Source organism: Notamacropus eugenii, chromosome 3 (assembly GCF_028372415.1).
Source record: "Notamacropus eugenii isolate mMacEug1 chromosome 3, mMacEug1.pri_v2, whole genome shotgun sequence".
In the NCBI taxonomy this organism is placed as follows: Eukaryota; Metazoa; Chordata; class Mammalia; order Diprotodontia; family Macropodidae; genus Notamacropus; species Notamacropus eugenii.
Genome location: NC_092874.1, coordinates 387,027,295 through 387,048,120, shown reverse-complemented (window position 1 = coordinate 387,048,120; position 20,826 = coordinate 387,027,295). Strand labels below are relative to the sequence as shown.

Sequence of the window (20,826 nt, the reverse complement as noted above, 5' to 3'; positions counted from 1 at the left end):
ACCATGACATCAGGGAGGTGATGCCAGGACTTGCAAGTGAACTGAATTTACATGAAGGAGGGCTGCATAGTAACCAGCCTCACTCTCTCCTCCTCGGCAGTTTAGAAGCATGAGGTGGATGGCTGGAGGAAGGCGTGGGAACAACTATGCAAAGTCTGCTGACAAACAGATTCCTGTATTCACCTGCACTGCTTCCTGTGACTGCAGCCATTTCACTTATTGTAGAGGAATGCCTAAGCGGCTAAAACCAGAACTGAATGCAGAGATGACAAGTTGTAATAGAATCAACGGAACTGGTTCAGGGTATTTTCCCCAAGAAAATGCGATGTTACATATACGCATTTAAAATGTGAGGACTGGGACCAAACACTCAACGCAGCTCAGATATTTAAAAAGGCAGATCAAAGCAGACTGGTAAAGCTCGGCCTCTAAGCTTGCTTGAAGCCTCTTGTGATATCCTCAGCTTACACAAAGAGAGCAAGTGAACTATCTGGTAGTGGCTGAGCAACAGGATGCTGGGCTAGCAGAATAGATTGGGTGCACAAGACACAGTATGGCCACAGTCAATGACAGTGCAATGAAGCCAAAGACTTCGGCTTCTGGGATAAGAACTAATTATTTGACAAAAACTTCTGGGAAAACTGGAAAAGAGTGTGGCAGAAACTAGGCATAGATTAGCATCTCATACCGTATGTCAAAATAAGGTCAAAATGGGTACATGATAGATATGGAAAGGGTGATACCAGAAGCAAATTAGGAGACCAAGGAATAGTTTACCTGTCAGATCAATCTATGGAGAAGGGAAAAATTTATAACCAAAAGAGAGGTAGAGAACATTATGAAATACAAAATGGATAATTTTGATTACATTAAATTAAAATGGTTTTGCACAAACAAAACCAAAGCAAACAAGATTAGAAGGAAAACAGAAGGCTGGGAAACAATTTTTACAAGTATTTCTGATAAAGGCCTCATTTCTAAAATATATAGAGAACTAAGTCAAATTTATAAGAATACAAGTCATTCCTCAATTGATAAATGGTCAAAAGACATGAACAGGCAGTTTTCGGATGAAGTCATATGAAAAAATGCTCTAAATACTACTAATTAGAGAAATGCAAATTAAAACAACTGTCAGGCACCACCTCACACCTATCAGATTAGCTAATGTCATAACTGAAAACTATCTTTACATGTAATTGGAAAAGTAAAAAAAAAAAGTGGAGTAAGAAGACATATTATGAAGGAAATATGCTGCTCTCATTAATCCTTTCAAACCAAAGACAAACAAATAGAAGGAACAAAGACTGAGGATGAAAGAAAGCAAAAATAATCTTGTCAAAGTGCAAATTTTTCGCTAAATAAGAAGAGAGGGAGGTAAGCAAACAAATCTTTTGACCTGTTTGGACAAGGTGGCAACACTCCCTCAAGAAGCAGCAATCACTGAGCAGGACTGGATGGATATACTGAGGAACAAAGGTTTATCATACCAGTACCATGCAGAAGTGTATGCACACTTACCATTTCAGCTCTTTCTCTCTGATTCCCCAATTCTTCTAGGGCTTGGGATAGTTGAACCTTCAAGAAAAGAAGAGGACAGGGTTAAAGAAAGAGCAAGTCATTATCTGTAAGCTGCTGTATGGCCTCATACTTGTTGACTAGACCTTCCCATAATCTTTAGCATTCCTGACAAAGTAGAGTAGCACCATTTAATTATAATTGAATCAGAACTCAAGCGACAATGTGGTTGAATGGAGATGAGATAAAAAATACCTAGGTTCAAGTCCTGGCTCTCACACTTGACCATGGCCAAGTCACTACTCTTGCCTTACTCTTGACATATGAGAAAGCCTTAACTTTCTCATATGTCAAGTGGGAATAATAATATTTTTCATGGAAAGGTCTTTGAAACCAGAACAGAGAAATTTATATTTTATCCTAGAGGTCAAAGGCAACTGCCACTGGAGTTCACTGAGTAGAGGAGTGACATAATGAGATCGTCAGCTAAGGAAAGCCACTTTGGAAGCCATTTGGAAGATGAATTGAATGGGTAAACCAATTAGGAAATCACTATAATAGTTCGAGTGAGAGGTGAGGAGAGCCTGAATGGTAGAAGAGTGGTAACTGTGTGAATAAAGAAAAGAGGCCAGATACAAGAGATGTTGTGGAGATAGAAATGCCAGGATCTGGCAACTGACTAGATGTCTGGATGCCAAAGTTACCAACCTGGAAAACTGTAAGAAGGATACTGCAATTAAGGGGAAAAAGGTAAGTAAGAGAAGGGGTAGAATAGGGAAGGAAAGATAATTAGTTCAGTTTTGGACGTGTGGAGTTGTCTATGAGATAACCAATTAGAAATGTTCGGCTGATAGTGGATGATGTGCAATCAGTGAATCCTCAGCACAGAGATGATAACTAAGCCCATGGGAGCTGATGAGGTATATTGTTAATGTGTTTTTGCTTAATTTGAAGATTTTTCCCACCCATTAATAGACCCATGTGACTCATTTAAATCACATAGAAGCCTAAGTCACATGTGGTGGGAACAGCTTTGCTGAATGGGTGGAACTGGAGGGTAGAGCAGAACTGGGAGGAAGTTGGTGAGACCAGTTAGAGAGGAGGAAAGAGAGGACACAGGCAGGCAGGCAGCCAGTATTGTGTTTGTTTGTGGGAAGGTCCCAAGGGGGTGGGGGTAGTGGGGCAGAGTGGCCAGGTGAAGAAGACTTGGGAATGGCGTTGTCCCCTGTAGTGCTAATGTGTATTGACTTCTTGGTTACTATGATGGATTTGGCTTTCTGATGTCTGAATAAATATTTTTCTTCTGTCCTCTATATGGAGAGTCTGTTATACTTTGCAACTGCTGGCATATTCATAGTTGCCATCAGTGCTGTGAATATTGCCTTGGCAATACATGAGGTTACAAAGAGAGTAGGAAGAGAATGTTGAGGGTAGAATCTCAGAATTCATCCACAGTTTGGGGTATGATATGGAAAATGATACAGCAAAGAAGACTGAGAAGTAGCAGACAAAGAGAAGAAGAACCAGGAAAGAAAAGTGCATGAAAACCCAGAGAAGAGAGAGTACCCTGCTGCAGAAAGTAGTTAATCATGTCAAATGCAGTGGAGAGGTCAAGGAGGCTGAGGACTGAGAAAGGACCATTAGATTCTGTAATTAAGGGATCACTGACAATGCTGAAGGGAGCAATTTCAGGTGAGCGAGGAAGACAAAATCCAGCATGTTAAAGCGCTGAGGAATGAGCAAAAGGAAGTGGAGACAATAAGCACAGATGGCTACTTTCAGATGCTTGACTTGGAAAGAGAAGAGATGAACAGAATTATAGTCCTGAGCTGTCTACTGCTTAGCATGACAGAAGATGTCAAAGGTCAGGCAAGTTCATGATCACCACCACTGACTAAGCTTTCACAGACACCCAGGTGACCATATGAAAAAAGTGGCAATGTGTGCCATCGTGTCCCCTTGAAGAGGAAGTGTTAGTGTCAAATGGGAGAAAGACAAGCCTTCTCAAAGGAAAAGAAATTCCTTCAAAGAGTGTCACCACCAACAGAGAGGCATCAATGTGATCCCACAATATGTGTTGGGGAAGAAACAGATACAAATGGGAAGTCTCAGAGATTATGAAGGAAAAGGAAGATGATGCTTTACTGGTGGGGATGGGATACAGGTGGAATCCTGATGCATGGAAATTCTTCAGGGAAGGAATGGAAGGAAGAAGAAATCTGGGGCTGGGAAGTACTTTCCTCACCTCCTCATATACTAGACACATAAAAACATGTAGTAAATACCTCTGTGTGGTTAACTGAAACAAAACCTCTGAAAAATGTCATAATGGTTTATTCCTATTTGTTTCCTTGTGCCATTGTAGAGTACCTTTAACGTAATGGGTATTTTGTTTTCCAACCCTCTGGTAATACTTATTAAGACATACTCTGTAATAGTAATTTCTGCACATGTCTTATCATTCTTACTGGACTGTAAGCTGCATGAAGCCTAGGATTGTGCTTCATTCATCCCAGTATCCACACAATATAGTGCTTCGTACATAAAAGGCCTCAATAAATGCTTACCAAGAGGAGTTATTTGGTTAAGTAAATCATTTCATATAACTTTTGAAAAGATTAACAGAAAACAAAATCCAAGTAGAATGTTTCTCTCATACAAATAAATAAATACTTTTACTATACTTGTATATTCATAAAAATCTCACAGCTACATCTCTGCCCTGTATGAGCCAGGTTTCCTAAGCACTGTAAGGAAAAGCAGACAAGAACTGTATAAACCGTACAGAACAATAAAAAAGAAAAATATTAGCTACAAAAGGAAATCTCACTGAAATAATACCAAATAAAACAAACAAACAAATCCCAAACTACTCATCCAAGACTTCCACATGTAGTCTGGTGAATATAAGACCGAAATCCTCTAAGCAAACATTGCAATTATACACAGTCCCGCTGGCCTCAGCCTCAACTCTCAAGCAGAAGCACCAAGAAAGTTGCTGTTCTTGGCTAGGAAAAAGCTGCCACAATAGCATGTTATTAAAACACTTTGAGCTCTGACAAGATGGAGGTGGTGTTAGCATAAGCCTAGAACTGACTGTGAGGAAATTAAATACTTTCGGTAAACATGGCTGGAGATGTTGAGTCTGGATAGAAAAGTGCAATGAGAACAAGGCACATTCAAGGAAAAATTCAAGAACGAAGAAAAAATAACATTTCCACAAGGTTTGATGCCAGAGCATCAAGGGGACTGTCTGTAAATTCACCGGCACCTGAGAGTAAATTTTACACAAATATTTAATCAAGGAGAATTATATCAACACCAAGGCAGTCAGGGAAAAAAAATAAACAGAAAGGTAATACAAAGTGAGAAATAGTTTTTTCTAGGGTGGACTAGAAGAAAATGAATGTGTTGGAATAAGTCCTTAAGTATGTCTAGGAGGCTTATCACTGCATGAAGAGGTTTTGAACCTACAACTTCTTGTGCTAGCAGCAAGAGAACACAATAACTGTGACACTTCATTCTCAGATGTTTTACAGAACTAGGCAATGTCATTTCAAGGCATAATCCAATGAAATCTGTGGGGGGGGAAGTGTTTAATTCCAAAGAAATATTTACAAATTCATTAATAAGCAAATGCTAAACAGCTAGATTCACTAACCCCAGCTTTGGACCCATGCTATATGTATGTAGTTTTCTCCCAGGAAGTAAAAAACACACACACATACACCTGTTTTTTAAGTGACTGACAGTCTTATAAAAAACTGCAAGTAGTCTCCATTTCTATTTGCCTCCAGAGTTAGTTTTTATGCCACAACAGAAATCCTGTCTCATAACTTGAAACACACACAGTAAACTCTATTTACTTCTAAAACTCTGTGTATGCAAACACACACAGAGTAAGGTAAGGAAGACAATAAAAATTAATTTTAAACAAAATCATACTTCCTGAATGTGAAAGTGGTAAAGAATCAGAAGAAACAACTAATAGCACTGTCTTCTTAAATAGACTCAAGGGGCAAATTCTACTGAGGTCATCCTAGCCCTCCTTACTCTCAAGGTGATTCTGAATTCTAGACTACAGATCTGTTCAGCAGCAAGATGCCACCAGTCAAAAGAGTTGACAGCAATATTCCAGCTAGAGTGCTAGAAAATGTAAATTAATCAACAACTGCGTGACAGACACACGTTTTTAATTAGGAAGGAGAAATTAGGCTTTGAACTTAATAAACATCTCCCTTAATCAGAATGTTTCTGAAACCCTGCCAACCACCACAGAATATAAGGAAATGTTCAGGTGAGAGGGAAAGGTTTATGTATATATATAAAACTTCTAGAACCTAGTTTCTCTGATCCAAAGGGCTTCCTTTACAAAAATAAAGGAAAGTTTCATTTTAACATTCCACAAACCCATCACTCTTCACCAGTGTAAATCACACAGAATTTCTCTTTCATTTTTTACTCATGTGTATCAGCAGTCACATCACAGCATGGGAACGCAGTGATAAAGAGGGGCTGGTTCCACCCGTCTTTCGTCATAGAAAATTCCCTTCTGTTCTACACTCAAATGACTAATGTAACAAGTACAAGGAACCAAAGGGGGCATTGACAAAACATTTAGAAAACTACTCACTACAAGAATAGGGTGAGGGAAGTGGGAGCAGAGTAGGGAGAAGGCACAGTCCTGGCCTCCAAGAAGCTTCCCATTTAGTTTCAGAGACTGAAAAATATACTAAGATCCCTAATTCCAGGGATTCCATAATTCCTAACCCAGGAATTACGGAAGTGGTGACCATTAGTGAAACACAGAGGAAAACAGTAAGGAATAAGGACCCCAAAGAAGAAGCCCCTTACATGAACTGGAGAATGAAACGGAGTTGGGTCAGCAGCCAAAATCTGCTCCCTACAGACTGTTTTAAAGCTTTCTTTTTTGGATATATGAAAACAAACATCACCTTTGTCAACCACAAATGTGAAGGTCAACATGGTGAGAAGCCTATTAGCAACCTTGGTCACATCTCTTCAAGGTTGTAATGCAGAAAGAGGGTTGACCAAATCTGTCGAATTACATGGCTGTAATCATGACAAGTGATACAAAAACCAGAAAGACATTTCTGAGTTATTCAGCTTGCGTTCTTGTGCCCTTTGAGGTAATGCTTTTCCTTAAACACTCTTCTCAACACAATACTTGTGATTGACTGGGGAATATTTCAAACCCTCAAAATCAAACATGGAGGGGGGTGTAGAGGGGAGGGGAAGAGACACAGCAGCTGATATTGTGGTGTGAATCACAAAGATCAAAAACACTGTTGCCAGCTAAGCAGTATGTGGGTGGCAGTCACATGGACAAGAAGCTCAGATTTAGAGACCAGAGCCTGGTCAGGGAGGATTATTAAGGCACAGGAGCTTAATGAATCAACTCATTACAATCTGTTCATTATAAGACAGGTGGCTAAATTGTTCACATCAACAGACCCAAACCTGCAGAAAGGGAATGGCAGCCAATGGAGCTACATGATGAACGAGTCATTCAAGGGAGAGAGTCACTCACAGGGAATAATTAAGCTCCACAACCCTTAGTGAACAGTATCTTTCTAACCTTTTCCCCCCATCACTCTACAATGAACAGATCTAAGTGCACCCTGCTGAACCTGCAGTAATTCAATTCACTGCTCCACATTCAGGAGCGGTCACAAAATAGGTGTGCAATTAAAACTCAATACCAACAGCTTGGAGTAGTGAAATTGAATAATTATACACACAAACACTGAGTACACCAAAATACCGTATGCTTTTGAAAGTCATACACCTGTACACATTAGAAAGGTGAGCCCACCTGTTCTGCCTCTAGAACAGGGAATCTGGGAGTAGCAGAGATTTTCCGCCCAGCAACAGCTCTCCATTGGCAAGTCTGATGAATGGTTTTTGCTTTTTAAGCACAACTTGCAAAAGTCACTGTATACAGAAAGTTGCCGTTCCCATGGCAACTCTATTCACTCACATTCCAGGCACCAGAGGAATTGAATTTAATAACCTAACTGGTAATGCAAAATGAGTAAAGCACATTTAAATTGGGGAATTTAAATGTTACTTTACCAAAACAATCTCCATTTAATTTCCTGGTGTGGGCTTTTTCTTTCCCTTCATTTGAAAGGGAGTCCGTATGTAAGGTTCTTCTTTTAATCATTATTACAAAATTAAGGAGTACCATACTTATTTCCTAGAAGTGTTCCCTCTTTCAAATTCAGCAAATAGGTATTTATTGAGTACCCACTACGTACAAAAGGCCATGCTGTTGTTTTACGGAACACGAAGGAGTCAAAGACACAAAAGGAGTCAAAGACCTTACAATTTAGTTGCAGAGACAATATATAAACTTGAAAAATTAACAAAAATAAATGACAGAAATAATAGTTGAAGGAAACAAGAGAAGAGATGGCATAAAGTCAAATGTGACTGTTAGAACCCGAAGAACGTACTAACACTAACAGTTAGGAGTTTTCAAGAGAGCTGTGACTTCCTCAGATCTTGAAGCACTTGGTCTCTCTTTCATGCTCAGTCTTTTCTGCTATAGTCACGATAGGTCTCTATGTGTCTGTCTCTGCCTTTGTCCCAAACCATTCTACAAAGGCAGGAAATTGTTTTTGTATCTCCCAAAGCACCTCGCATTTTCCCACCATAAGGTAATAGTTGTTTAACAGATGATATATGAATGGAAGCAATCTTGAGGAAAATTCCAGATTGAATTATTATATGTTGCCTAGCACAATACCTCAAACCTAGCAGGAACTCAATGCTTACTGAATGAATAAATGAGCACTTAGAAAATAAAGAAGAAATCACTAAAATCCAGCAAGAAGCTAAGAAAAGCTAAGAAACAAGATAACAAGCTAAGAAAAAGTCATGCTAAACATTCAAATTCTTTTGAGACAAGATCATAAAATTGTTGCATCAAGGGGTTGTCACAGATATAGTACACTTTGGTTTAGGCAACACACTAAACAGTTTCTCATTATTCCTTATAAAGTAAAGATGAGCTGAATTTACCTTAGTTAAAACAATGGCACTAAGCAAATGAAGTGAAAGAAATGTGCAGTTAAGACTAGGGGAATTATGCATAAAGAAACTGAAGAGCTTGTAGAAGAAAAGACCTTTAGGTTCGATAGGACAGCCATCTTCATCCAATCTGAAGAAAGGGCTGTCATGGAGAGGAAAACAGAAAGGTATATTAGGCCTAATACGGAAATGTTCATTATATCATATTGTATATAGTTTCTATCTATTATAAATGGTTTATATTAACAAATCAATTCACAGAAAAAAAAACTATCAGTAATGTCCAGTAGTAGAGTAAGCTATTCATAAAATGCTAAATCGCCAACCACCTTACTTGTTTAAGTGGTGTTTGCTTGTCATTTGCCAGGGATATTACGAGGGAATTTGTGAATTGGATAGTAGATTGGATTAGATAGCACCGAATGCACCACAGCAGCTAGGTGGTGCAGTGGATAGAGGACCAGTGCAGGCGTGAGGAGGACCTGAGTTCAAATCTCACCTCAGACACTTGACACTCACTAGCTGTGTGACCTTTGGGCAAGTCACTTAACCTCAGTTGCCTCATCCTGGGTCATCTCCAGTCATCCTGATGAATATCTGGTCACCGGATTCAGATGGCTCTGGAGGAGAAGTGAGGCTGGTGACCTGCACAGTCCTCCCTCACTCAAAAAAACAAAGTCAAGTGCAAAGTTATGTCATCATTTCTCTGATGGCATGGTCTTCTTTGGCAGCAAAGGACAAACACACTTGAAGTGTTCAGCCTGCTTTAAAAGCAGTATCTCATCTGATTCTCATTACAACAGAGAAACAGGAAGTCACTGCCCACATTTTACAACTGTGAAAACTTGACGCTTCAAGAACTTAAATGACTTGCCTAAAGTATCAGATCTATTAAAGCATCTGAGGTGGGATTCAAACCCTGGTTTTCTAGGCACTTTAGTCATTAAGATATGGTTTCTAATACAATAACTTGGAAAATTTAAAAGGAGGCATGTGGAAGACTTAAAGAACTGGGAGGGGATAAGAGAGTAGCCCTTGGAGCAGGGAGCCAGCTGGCAATAGGAAGATTCCCAGAGTTAGCTCAGTCATCGCTTAATGTGGAGTCACGGATTATTTATACAGGTTAGAGACATCAGCCCTCCAGTGCACAGTCACACCTGATCTACTCAGGTTTATGTTTCTAATCTGAGAACCTGGGTAACTAGGCCCTAACTACAGAATGATACAGGTCTCCCATTCTTCCCACATAATATCTTTACAGAGTTTCTGGAATATAAGCTAAATGTCAGGTAGAGTAATAGCTGGTCAAATAATTGTATCTGAAGATTTTAATTAAAGGCTAAAGTGAAGCCTAGGGAGAAATCTTTAATGGAAAACCATAAAACTTTTCCCCACCCTGTCACATTAGTGGACATTAGAAGAAGACATAGAAAGGATGCATCATCAAACATGCAGATTTCACAAGAATAAAGTAATCACAATTACCATAGATTTAAAATTACCTCCATGGGCTGACACACAAGAATAAAATCAGAAAGGTGAAATTTAACAGGGATAAATTTAAACTCCTGAATTTAGATTTAGCTTGAGAAAATTAATTAAGAATAGGAAAAAGCTGGCTGCACATCAATTCATGTTGGCAAAAAAGTATGAGCTTAATAAAAAGCTTAATATAAGCTGACAATAGTATGATGTGGCTGTTAAAATCACAAATACCGTCATAGGCTACATTAATAAAAGTATAGTCTGCTCATCAGAGGAAACAAAAGTACCACTGTATGTCAGTCAGAAGACACAGAAGAGCATCTTCTAATCTAATGTGAACTTGCTAAAAATTACAGCTATGTGGAGGAGAAAAAGTGAGGGACACACTACGTCCCCCTTTGTGAATTTTTTGCTCTACTCAAAGTGGTCCACATATTAATATTAATTCAATGCCAATGCCAATTCCTACCTTTTTCACATTCTTCCCTCTACCAGGAATGACCTATTCTCTGTATTCTAATTGTTACTCATCTATCAAGCTGTGGTCCAAATCCCTATTCCTACATAAAGATTTCTTTAACCAATCCGACCCATAGTGATCTGTCTCTCCAAACTACTTACTTGTCACATCATTCTTTTCTGTTGCTTATATGTCAGCTTCATAACTAAACAGTGAAGTATTTTAGATGAGAAACTATCCCCCATAGTTCCTTGCACAAAGAAGACACTCAATAAATGTTTGCATATTGATTAGAATCAGTGTGTTTGATTTACACTATTTCCAACCCCTTCTTCAAACAGGTACATGTGGAAAAAGCCACCTGAAAAAAGAAACATTTCCCCCTCAACTCACATGCAAGTTAATACAAGGCAACATACTACTACTGTCTGGCAATATCAGCTTCTCCATAAACGTAATAATCTGTCCAGGAGCATTCAAGACAGACAGTAAGTGCATCCAGTGGTAACCTAGCACTCCTGGGATTAGCTATGGAAGAATCACCACACACCAGGGAATCAATCACTCCCTACTAATTTTCAAGCAACTCATGGCTCAAAGCCAGTAGGATGTCCAGTTCCTGTTGGACGCTTTAAGGATTTTGGTACTATACCAAATACTCTAGCTAGAATTTACTGTAAATATATAACTCCTGAAGCAACTGGCAAGTTGGAAGTTTTCAATATTCTGATGTCCTGATGAGAAAATTGCTGTGTAAAGTAGTCTCCAAGTCTATCCTGATCACATTGTGAGAAAACAAAAGACCAAAAAAAATACTTCATCACAGAAAATTCTTTAAGTCAAACAGGACCAGGTAGAAAGGGGGCTAAACTTCAAATGAAAGCAGTATAAATTTCAGACACAAGTAGTAGTATGAAGAAGCCAGGATGCTAATTACAAGACAAGTAAAGGCCTGTTGTATTTTAAATGTAGTAACAAAATGCTCCCTCCCCACAAGTGTGAGGTACACAGGCATCTGGCAAACTAAGGGGTGGAAGGGATTTGAGCGGTGCATGGGAACTCAGATACTAAATACATGTTTTGATACTTGAAGAACTGCAACTGAGATGCTGGAATCACAGTCCTAATTACTGAGGATGCAGAGAAAACACCTGGGAGTTATGGACCCCTGTCAAATTGGGATCAAGATTTAGAATGGAAGGGAAGGGAAAAGAGGAGAGGAGTGGATAAGAGGAAGGAAGGAAATAAACAGGAGGAAGAGAAGAGAATGGGGAATGAAGCAAAGGGAAGGGGAAAGGAGAAAGGACAGAGAGGAACAGACAAGAAAGAAATGGTGAAGGAAGGGCACAGGAAAAAAAGGAAAAGGATAAGAAAAAGGAAAGAGAAATTTAAAAAGGAGAGTGAAAAAGTAAGAGTTGTGGAAAGGAAGAGATAAGGAGATGAGGAAAAGAGAAGAGAAAGAGAAGGGAGGGAGGATGGAAGAAAAAGTAGAGGAACAAGAGAAGAAGAGGTAGAAGAAAGGGTAGAAGAACAACAAGGCAGAAGGGGAAAGAAGAAAGAAAGAGGATGAAGGCAGAAGCAGAATGATAAAGCAAAGCAAGGCCTGGAATTCCTCCTTAAAGTCACCAGCCAGATTTCTGGGGCAGTGGCTATCTGCCCTCATCCACACTGTCCTAGTCAGCCAATACACATTTATTAGGTGACAATCACCTGGAAGTGTAGGGGTCGGACACAAAGAAAGGTGAAAGACAATCCTGGCCCTCAAGGAGCTCATAGTGTAATGGGGGAGACAACAATAAACAATGAGGATTTACAAACAAGTTATACACAGGATAAATTAGAAAGAATCAACAGAGGAAAGGCATTAGAATTTAGGGGGATCAGAAAAGCCCTTAGCTGGGATTGAAGAGAGCCAGCAAAGCCACAAGGGACAGATGAGGAGAAAGAGCATTCGAGGCATGGGGGATAGTCAGGAGAAATTTTCAGAGTGGAGAGATGAAGTCTACTGTTCCAGGAACAGCAAGGAGAGCAGTGACACAGAGGAGCAAAGAATGCCTATGTTGGAGGCATGGGCCAGGAGGGCATAAGGTATGAAAAAGTTGGGTGAGAAAACCAGTTGTGAAGGACTCTGAACAGCAACAGAGGATCTGCATTTTACCCTGGAGGTAATAGGGAGCCATTGGAGATTTTTGAGTAGAGAGATGATATGGTCAGAAGATCACTTTGACAGTGGAGTAATTTGGGACTCATGGAAGGGAAGCCAACCACTTGAGTGTGAGGTGATGGAGGTCTGCACCAGGGTGATGGCAGCGTCAGAGAAATGAAGGGGGCATGTTAGAAAGATGTTAAGAACGTAAAACGGATAGATCTTGGCAATACATTGGATTCATTTTGGGGAGAGAGATTCGAGGATGACACTGAGGCTGTGTGCCTGGGTATCTGGAAAGATGGCAGTGTCCTATACTATAATAGGGAAGTCAGGAATAGGAAAGAGATTGAATGGAAAGGTAATGAGTTCAGTTTTGGATCTGTTGGATTTATGATGTCTATGAGACATCCAGTTCAAGATGTGCAATAGGCATGTGGATAAGTAGGACCAGAGGATCAGCAGTTGAGCCAAGAGATAAATAAGCAGATTTGAGAATCATGAGCCCAGAAATGATAACTGAATCCATAAGATCTGATGAGATCACCAAATTAAACAGTATAGAGGAGAGAAGAAAGGAGAAAGAGAGAAGAGGAGAGGGATCAGGACAGTTTCATAGCATAACCAATAGCTGGAAGGCATGTTGTGGATGAAGATGCAGCAAAAGAGACTAAGAAGGAACTATTCAACAGGCTGGAGAACAAGGGCCACGAAAACCTAGAAAGGAGAGTATCAAGGAGAAGAAAGTGATTAAGAGAGTCAAAGGCTTCAGAGAGGTTAAGAAGGAAAAGAACTAAGCAAAGCCCATTGGATTCGGCAATTAATAGAACATGAGTAACTCTGGACTTGGGTAGAGTGATCATGTCAGAAGCCAGAGGGCAGGGAGTTAGGGAGACAGGAAAGGAAGTGGAGGGATCCTTAGGAGGGCCACAAAAGGGAGGAGAGACACGGAAAATACAAGATAGGTCAGAAATGGGTCTATAAAAATCCAGAAAGAAAAAAAATGAAACCATCAGCCTCGGACTCATTCAGGACTTTTTTCTCTCTCATCACATGGTTTACAAACACAGTCATGTTTCCACCAACCCTTAAAAAATTCTCATTAAATCATACCACACCCAATAGCTATTATTCTATCTCTCTCATCCAAACTTCTTGGGGAAACAAAACAAAACTACCCTCAGTTCCTCTATTTATCTTCTTTCCAAGCCTATCTACAGTCTAGCTTTCAACCTCATCATTCAACTGAAACTGCTCTCTCCAAAGTGACCAATGATCTCTAACCGCCAGATCTAATAGTGGCCTCTCCTCAATCCTCAGCTTTTTTTTCCTTTCTGCAGCATCTCATATGATTTACCACCTTCTCCTCTCTAGGCTTTCCCAACACTGCTCTCTCTACCTGTCTGTCCTTTCATTCTCCCCTGCTGGATTTTCATCTATGTCAAATCCACTGACTGGAGGTTCTGTCCTGGGCCTTTTTTCTCTCTATACTCACCTGACAAGTCATCAGTTCACATGGTTTCAATGTTGAATTATCATCTCTATACAGATCACACACACACACACACACACACACACACACACACACACACACACACACACAGTTCTAGTCTGTTTCCTGAGCTCTAACCCCGTAATATCAATGGCCTATTATATATTTTAAAGTGCCCTCTAAACATCTTAAACTCAATATGTCCAAGACGGAAGTACAGAAGTTATTAATTTCCCCCCTAAAAGCCACCTACACCATTATTTAGAACTTTTCTATTACCACTGAGGGCACAACAATCCTTCCAGTCACTCAGGCTCACAACCTCAACATCAACACAGTCTTCCAATCATTTGAAAAATTTTAGAATTTTTTTCTATTTATCATATCTAACATATATTCCCTCCTTTCCAATCACACAGCCCCCCACCCTAGTTCAGGTTTTCATAAATTCTAACAAGGATCATTGCAATGGCCTCCTAATCAGTCTTTCCTCACTCTGCCTCATCCTCTACAGAGCTGCCAAAGTGATTTTCCTAAATCATAGGTCTGACTGTGCCATCCCTAGTAACCTCAAATGGCTACCTATCACTTCTGGGACAAAATGCAAATTCTTCTGCTTGGAATTTTAAGCTTCTGACAACCTAGCCTCCTTCTGCTTTTCTGGCCTTCTCACACATTATTCTCTCCATGATCTCTATGGTTCAGCCAAATCGATCCACTTGCTGATGCTCACACATTACTCCATTTTCAATGTCTAGGCATCTGCACTGAATAATTTTGTTGTTCCTCCTTTGTTTTGGAAGAATTGAATTTGAGTTTGGCCAAACTGCACCAAGTCATCAGCCTCACTCTCTTTTCCAGATTCATCAAACTCTAGTGGCAGGGCCAAAGTTAGAACAAGTGGTGATGGCCCACTCTGCAGTAGATGGCTTCAGTGTCTTCAATGTCTGACCGAGCTCTAAGCAATCCTGCTTCAGCCCCCTTCACAACCATTGAACAGACTATTTTCATTCATCTGCCATTCTACCAGGGGATGTCTTCACATGCTTGGGGTAGACATCCTCCTAATTCGTTGACAGGCCTGGGGTCTGTCAGTTACCCTCAAACTGCCTGAGCCCATCTGCTGAGATGGTTTTACTGGGGTGTGGCTACTAGGCATGTTACAGATTTGGGGAGCCAAAGGAGAGAGCTGGTGACAAGTAGACACCAAAGGTGGAAGAGCAGCCCTGAAGAATGGCTCAGCAAGTCTCACATCAGAAGTACTAATCATCCCTGAACACTCCATACACCTATGGGACAGTTAGGTGGAGCAGTGGGTACTATTCCAGGCCTGGAGTCAGGAAGACTCATCTTTCTGAGTTCAGATCTGGCCTGAGACACTTAATAGGTGTGTGATCCTAAGTAAGTCACTAGCCCTGTTTGCCTCAGTTTCCTCATCTGTGAAATGAGCTAGAGAAGGAAAAGGCAAACCACTCCAGTATTTCCAATGGGATCAGGAAGATTCAGACAGGACTGAACAAATACAACACAAATTGGCTATTCCCAATACTAGGAATGGACACCTCTGTCCTCCATCTCACAAAATCCCTAGCTTTGTTTAAAGTTCTTCTCAAATGTGACCTTCTACAAGAAGTCCATTCTTCTATCCTAATTCCCTTAGTCACAAGCACCTTTTCTGGGAAATACCTTTATATGAACTTGGCATTAATTTTACATTTACTTTTCTGTGTAAACATTATTTTCCCTAAATAAAATGGAAACGCCTTAGAGGGCAGGATTCCTTGCTTTGTCTTCGTATTCCCAGCAGCTGATCCAGTTCCTGGTACATAATAAAGACGCAATAGATGCTTAATGAATGAATGAATCATCGTTTCTATTCTATTTTATTTAGTGACAGATGTGCAAGGTAGCAAATTTCAAAGCATATTTACGATAATGTTATTTGCCAGCACAGCAACTGTCCTGAGTGGCTCCTTATAACAATAACAAAAAATTTATTTAAAGTGTGCCTCTACCTCAGCTACATTAGTCTCTTCACTTAAAAGAGAAGGGGTGAAGTAGTTGAGAAGGTTCATAAAGGTTCTTTTTCCCTCTCCCCTCCGAATTCCCACACACAAGAGAAGTTTACATTTTTTCCATCAATCAACAAAATTTTGATAGTGCACCCATTTTAAAACTAGGAGAGATTCTAAACTTCCTAGCACTTTGCACAGAATCTTTCCTATGCACTCAGCATTCTCTGTATATTTTAGTTTCCTTTTTTGCAGCAAATTTCAATTCCTTAGCAGGGAGGATATTGTCATATTGCTTTCGACACAAGCCCAACCTTTCCATGACTCTCTGTGTACCCTCGCCTAGCTCAAAGGTTTCACCTCAATAAAGATTTAATGAATGATTATATGATCTAGAACTTGATCTTGTAAACTGAGGCAATTCTTTCACAAACTAATATAAATGAAACAATTAAATATTAAACTGCATAGTACTAGCTGTAACACTCAGAGAATGCCTGGAGTAGTCAGGGATAGCTTCACAGAGTAGAAAAGGACTGCATTAGAGCTCAAAATACAAACAGGATTCTGGTTAACAGAGAGAAGGAGGGAGAGTGCAATTCTGTAGTTCCTGAACTACAGGTATGCCATAACAGGATAGCAATACCACACTATGATAGACAAAGCATGTATTAAGTGCCAAGTATTGTGCTAAATACTGACACAAAGAAAAGTATGTTAGACAGTACCTTCTTCAAGGAACTGATGTTTTAATGATGGAAAATAATGGATAAAAGGGAGATGGAAAGCTAAGAACCTGGGTGTGGGGTGGGAGAGGGGGCTGGAAAAGTGAAGAAGAAAGAATAAAAGTATACACATGGATGGAGATATCAGGGAAAAGTCAATGAGGCCCAGGACCAAGCAAGATAAGGCCAAAACTGGCCTATCAAATCCCAGGGGGAATTCCAGCAGCAGCGCCCAATTTTCAGATGGAAAAGGAGCAAGTGATGGCCCTGTGGAAAGCCTGTCATCAGAGGGATTTGAATGGTTTCTCCTTTAGGAAGAAAGAGCACTAGTCATGTGTAAAATGAGGTGGATTAAATTAGATGATCTCTACGATCCCTGCCAATTCTAACCTCTATGCTCCTATTCTTCTTGAACCTAGAGAAGAGAACTGCAGTCAATGGATAGAAGTTGTGGATATGAACTTTTTTATTCAGTATAAGGAAGAATCTTCTAATTGCCTGTCTACAAATGTACAAACGGAATGCACAGACTGAGTTCATGATCAATATAAATGTTCAAACAGGAGGTAAATTCAGTTATTCCAACTTTGAAGATTCCCTGAGTCTATTCAGTCTAATTCACCAAATACTTATTAAGTTCCTTTTATGTGCCAGACACTATGGCTGGTGGTGGAGATACAAAAACAAAAATAAAAACAGCCCTAACTCTCAGGAAGTTTAGATTCTCCTGAAGGAAAACAAGAAATACAAATGTAAAAAATGTATTGTTAGAGGGAATGCTACCAATGGGGATGTGGAGCCATAAGTTTTCAAGCAGCGGGGCTGACACTTGAGTTGAGTCGAGAATGGAGTGAGTGATTCCAAAAGTCAGAGTAAAGAGGGAAGGAAATCATTCCAGGCATTGGGATGGGGGTGGAGGTGGGGAGGCAGATTGATGCACTGCTGAATCCTAGATATCTCCTAACTCTTGGCCCCAGTGTTTAGTTCCATACTGGAACGGCACACAGTTTTACTCCACCTCAGTTACAGTAATACCTTATTACTAGTAATACCTGGTCATACCTTAGTTCTCACCATCATCCATAACTATATGACCTCCAGTATTCTGAACTTTGAAATTTCCCTTCCTGATAAAAATCACCTATCCACATTTCCTTCCTCACTTCTGCCTCATTCCTCTCATAAACCTACTCTTCTTCATCATTGCAAAATCTCCAGTCATTCAATACCTCGGTCTTCTCTTAATTCATTAGTAAGGTTCAACTTTACCCTCTACAGTGCCCTCTACAGTAGTGGCTAGGACCTCTATGACCAATTCAATTATACACTAGTATTGGCCCTTGAATTCCTTGGCCAAAGGGCAAAGAATAAAACAAAGGATCATAGAAACAAAGGTTCAATTGTCATTTGTGCATTGTCAGATCACAAACTGGGATCCTGATCACCACGCACATCCCCTACTCAATCTCCCCACCCCACCTTGTCCCTCTTCTCTTCTCTCCATCTCTCACCCTTTTCCTGACTCCTCACATTCCTCTCTCACTCCTACTATAGTCAAAAACTCTCTATCCCATTCTTTAAAAATATCCTTCATTTCATCATGCTTTCAGCTTTTAGTGCTTTATCTCACCTGCCTTTCACTACCATACTCCTAGGGGGAAATGCCTATAATCTTTCCCTCTACTCCCTTGTTGCCCACACACTTCTGATTTTTCTAACTGGACTTCACGTCTCATCACTCAAAGGTAACTACTCTCTCCAAGACTACCAACATATTCGCCTGCTAAATATGATGACATCTTCCCAATCCCCTTCCTCCTTGTATGGCCTTTGGGCACTGCTGGTAACCCCATACTCCTGAATACGCTTTTCTCTAAGGGCTTCCAAGACATTACAATCTCCTGATCCTACTTGTTTTAACTATTCTCATTCTCCTTTCTGTATCATCCACTATCTCCTGTTCTTTTAGTGTGGATATTTCTATGGAGTCTCATCTGGGCCCTCTTCTTTTTCCTTCTCTACACTGTCTCTTAAAAGTTTTCATCAATCAATCAACACTTATTAATCTCCGAAGGGTTCAATAATTATCTTCATGTAGCTTACTCCAAAATCCATATCCCTAGTCCTAATCTCTCTTGCACTGTAATCATAAACTGTCAGCTGCCTAATGGCTATTTCCTCCTGGATATCCCACGAGTATACCACACTCAACATGTTTAAAGTACAGCATCTCTCTTCTTCCTTCCCTCTTTCCCTCTCAAACCAACCACTAATTGAAACTTTCCTATGTCTGTGCAGGACATCCACAGCCTCCTAAGCACCCACAATGCTAACTATGGAGTTAGCTTTGACTCTTATCTCTCCATCATCCCCTACAACTAATCTAGCCAAGCCTGGTCAATTCTACTTCCACTCCATCTCTTAGATCTGATTTCTTTTCTCTAATCACATACCCATCATCCTAGTTCAGGCCCTCACTGACTATTATCAGGACTCTGGTAATAGCTTCTCTGTCTCCAGTTTCTCCCTCTGAGATCCATCCTCCACATAGCTGCTGAAAGAAACCTCCTAAGGCATATCTGTTGTATCAAATCTACTCAAAAATCATTAGTGACTTCTTTCTGCCCACAGTATAAAGCAAACAAAAAATTAACCTGGCATTTAAAGCCCCCAACAATCTGGTTCCTTTCAATCTCATTTAATATTCACTTTTGCACACTATGATCTAGTCAAATTGGATTATTAATCTATTTCCAGAATTCAATACTTCATCTCTAACCTCCATCATTCACAAGTTCATTCCTTCCACAAATCTACCCACTTAAATCCTTGTGTCTTTTCTCAAGACTTACAAGTGATACTTCCTTTATGAAGCCTTTCCTGATCACTCCAGATAGGGTTTTCTCTTTCCTCAATTTTCCATTACATTTATTTGTACACGTAATATACAGCACCCCCACCCCAACTCCTTGCATAGTGTTACGTATAGTTAATACTTAATGAACGTTTATTGAATTTAATTTAATTAGATAGCCAGTAGGCGTATTTGTGAGCTGCATAGAGAGGGGTTCAGATGTAGCTGACAGTCTTTTTAATTAAAAAAAAAAAAAAGCTTTTCTTTATACTACCATTTAGCATTCAAAACCAAAGCTAGGTTTACTAGTGTCATGTTTTCATCACCTGAACTAACAGCCCAGAGAGGTCTAAAATAAAGTCACAGGCACTGTACAAATAAATGGCTAAATAAGTTTTGATGTGAGCAACACCATTTAGGGCTCTAAAAGACCTGCTCATCAGAGTCTGTGACCCATTTGGAGAAATCTGATTCGGTGGCTTTCACTGCCATGTGGGCTGATCAGTGTTTGAGTCCAAGGCTGACTACTCTTCTAGAGCAACCTTAGCACTAACCTACCCACCCATGCCCCTCCCCTCAAAAGCAATTCTTCTTTCAGACTCATCAGTCATGTTATCTACACATCTCTGAGGAGAGACAGAGGGGAGAAAGAAGCAACGGAGGGGAGAAAGAAGCAACGGAGATGAGAACACAAGGTGAAACCAAGTGGGACAGAAAATGAGGAAAAAGAAAAGTGTTTCTTAAGGACGACAGCAACTGTATGATCAGTCTGATGAGTGTGATCAAAGATACATTCTTCAGAATTCTTTCTTTGATTTGCCATAAAGCTGCCAGTCAACAGGCACTGATTTAAGCACCTACTATGTGCCAGACACTGTGCCAAGTGCTACTTCCCCTTATTTCTATAAACTCTAAAGAAAAATGGCCATGAAACACACATAATATATACAATGAATTTGGAAATCACACTAATATGCATATGATATATCTATATAGTCAATGCTAAGCCTTTATCTAATACCTGAATAAACATCTGCATGGGAGGATTTTTGATCTTTTTAACAATTTACTCTAAGCT

At 40.0% G+C, this 20,826-nt stretch overlaps 1 protein-coding gene across 2 annotated transcripts in view; it reads right to left on the bottom strand.

Moving 5' to 3' along the window:
* MAD1L1 (mitotic arrest deficient 1 like 1) overlaps positions 1-20,826 on the bottom strand; it is an 852,423-nt gene that overhangs the window by 412,498 nt on the left and 419,099 nt on the right. For both annotated transcript variants that reach the window (XM_072597719.1, XM_072597720.1), the window contains exon 13: positions 1,522-1,578. In XM_072597719.1, coding sequence (XP_072453820.1) covers positions 1,522-1,578 — 57 coding nt within the window. The remainder of the gene's footprint in view (positions 1-1,521; positions 1,579-20,826) is intronic.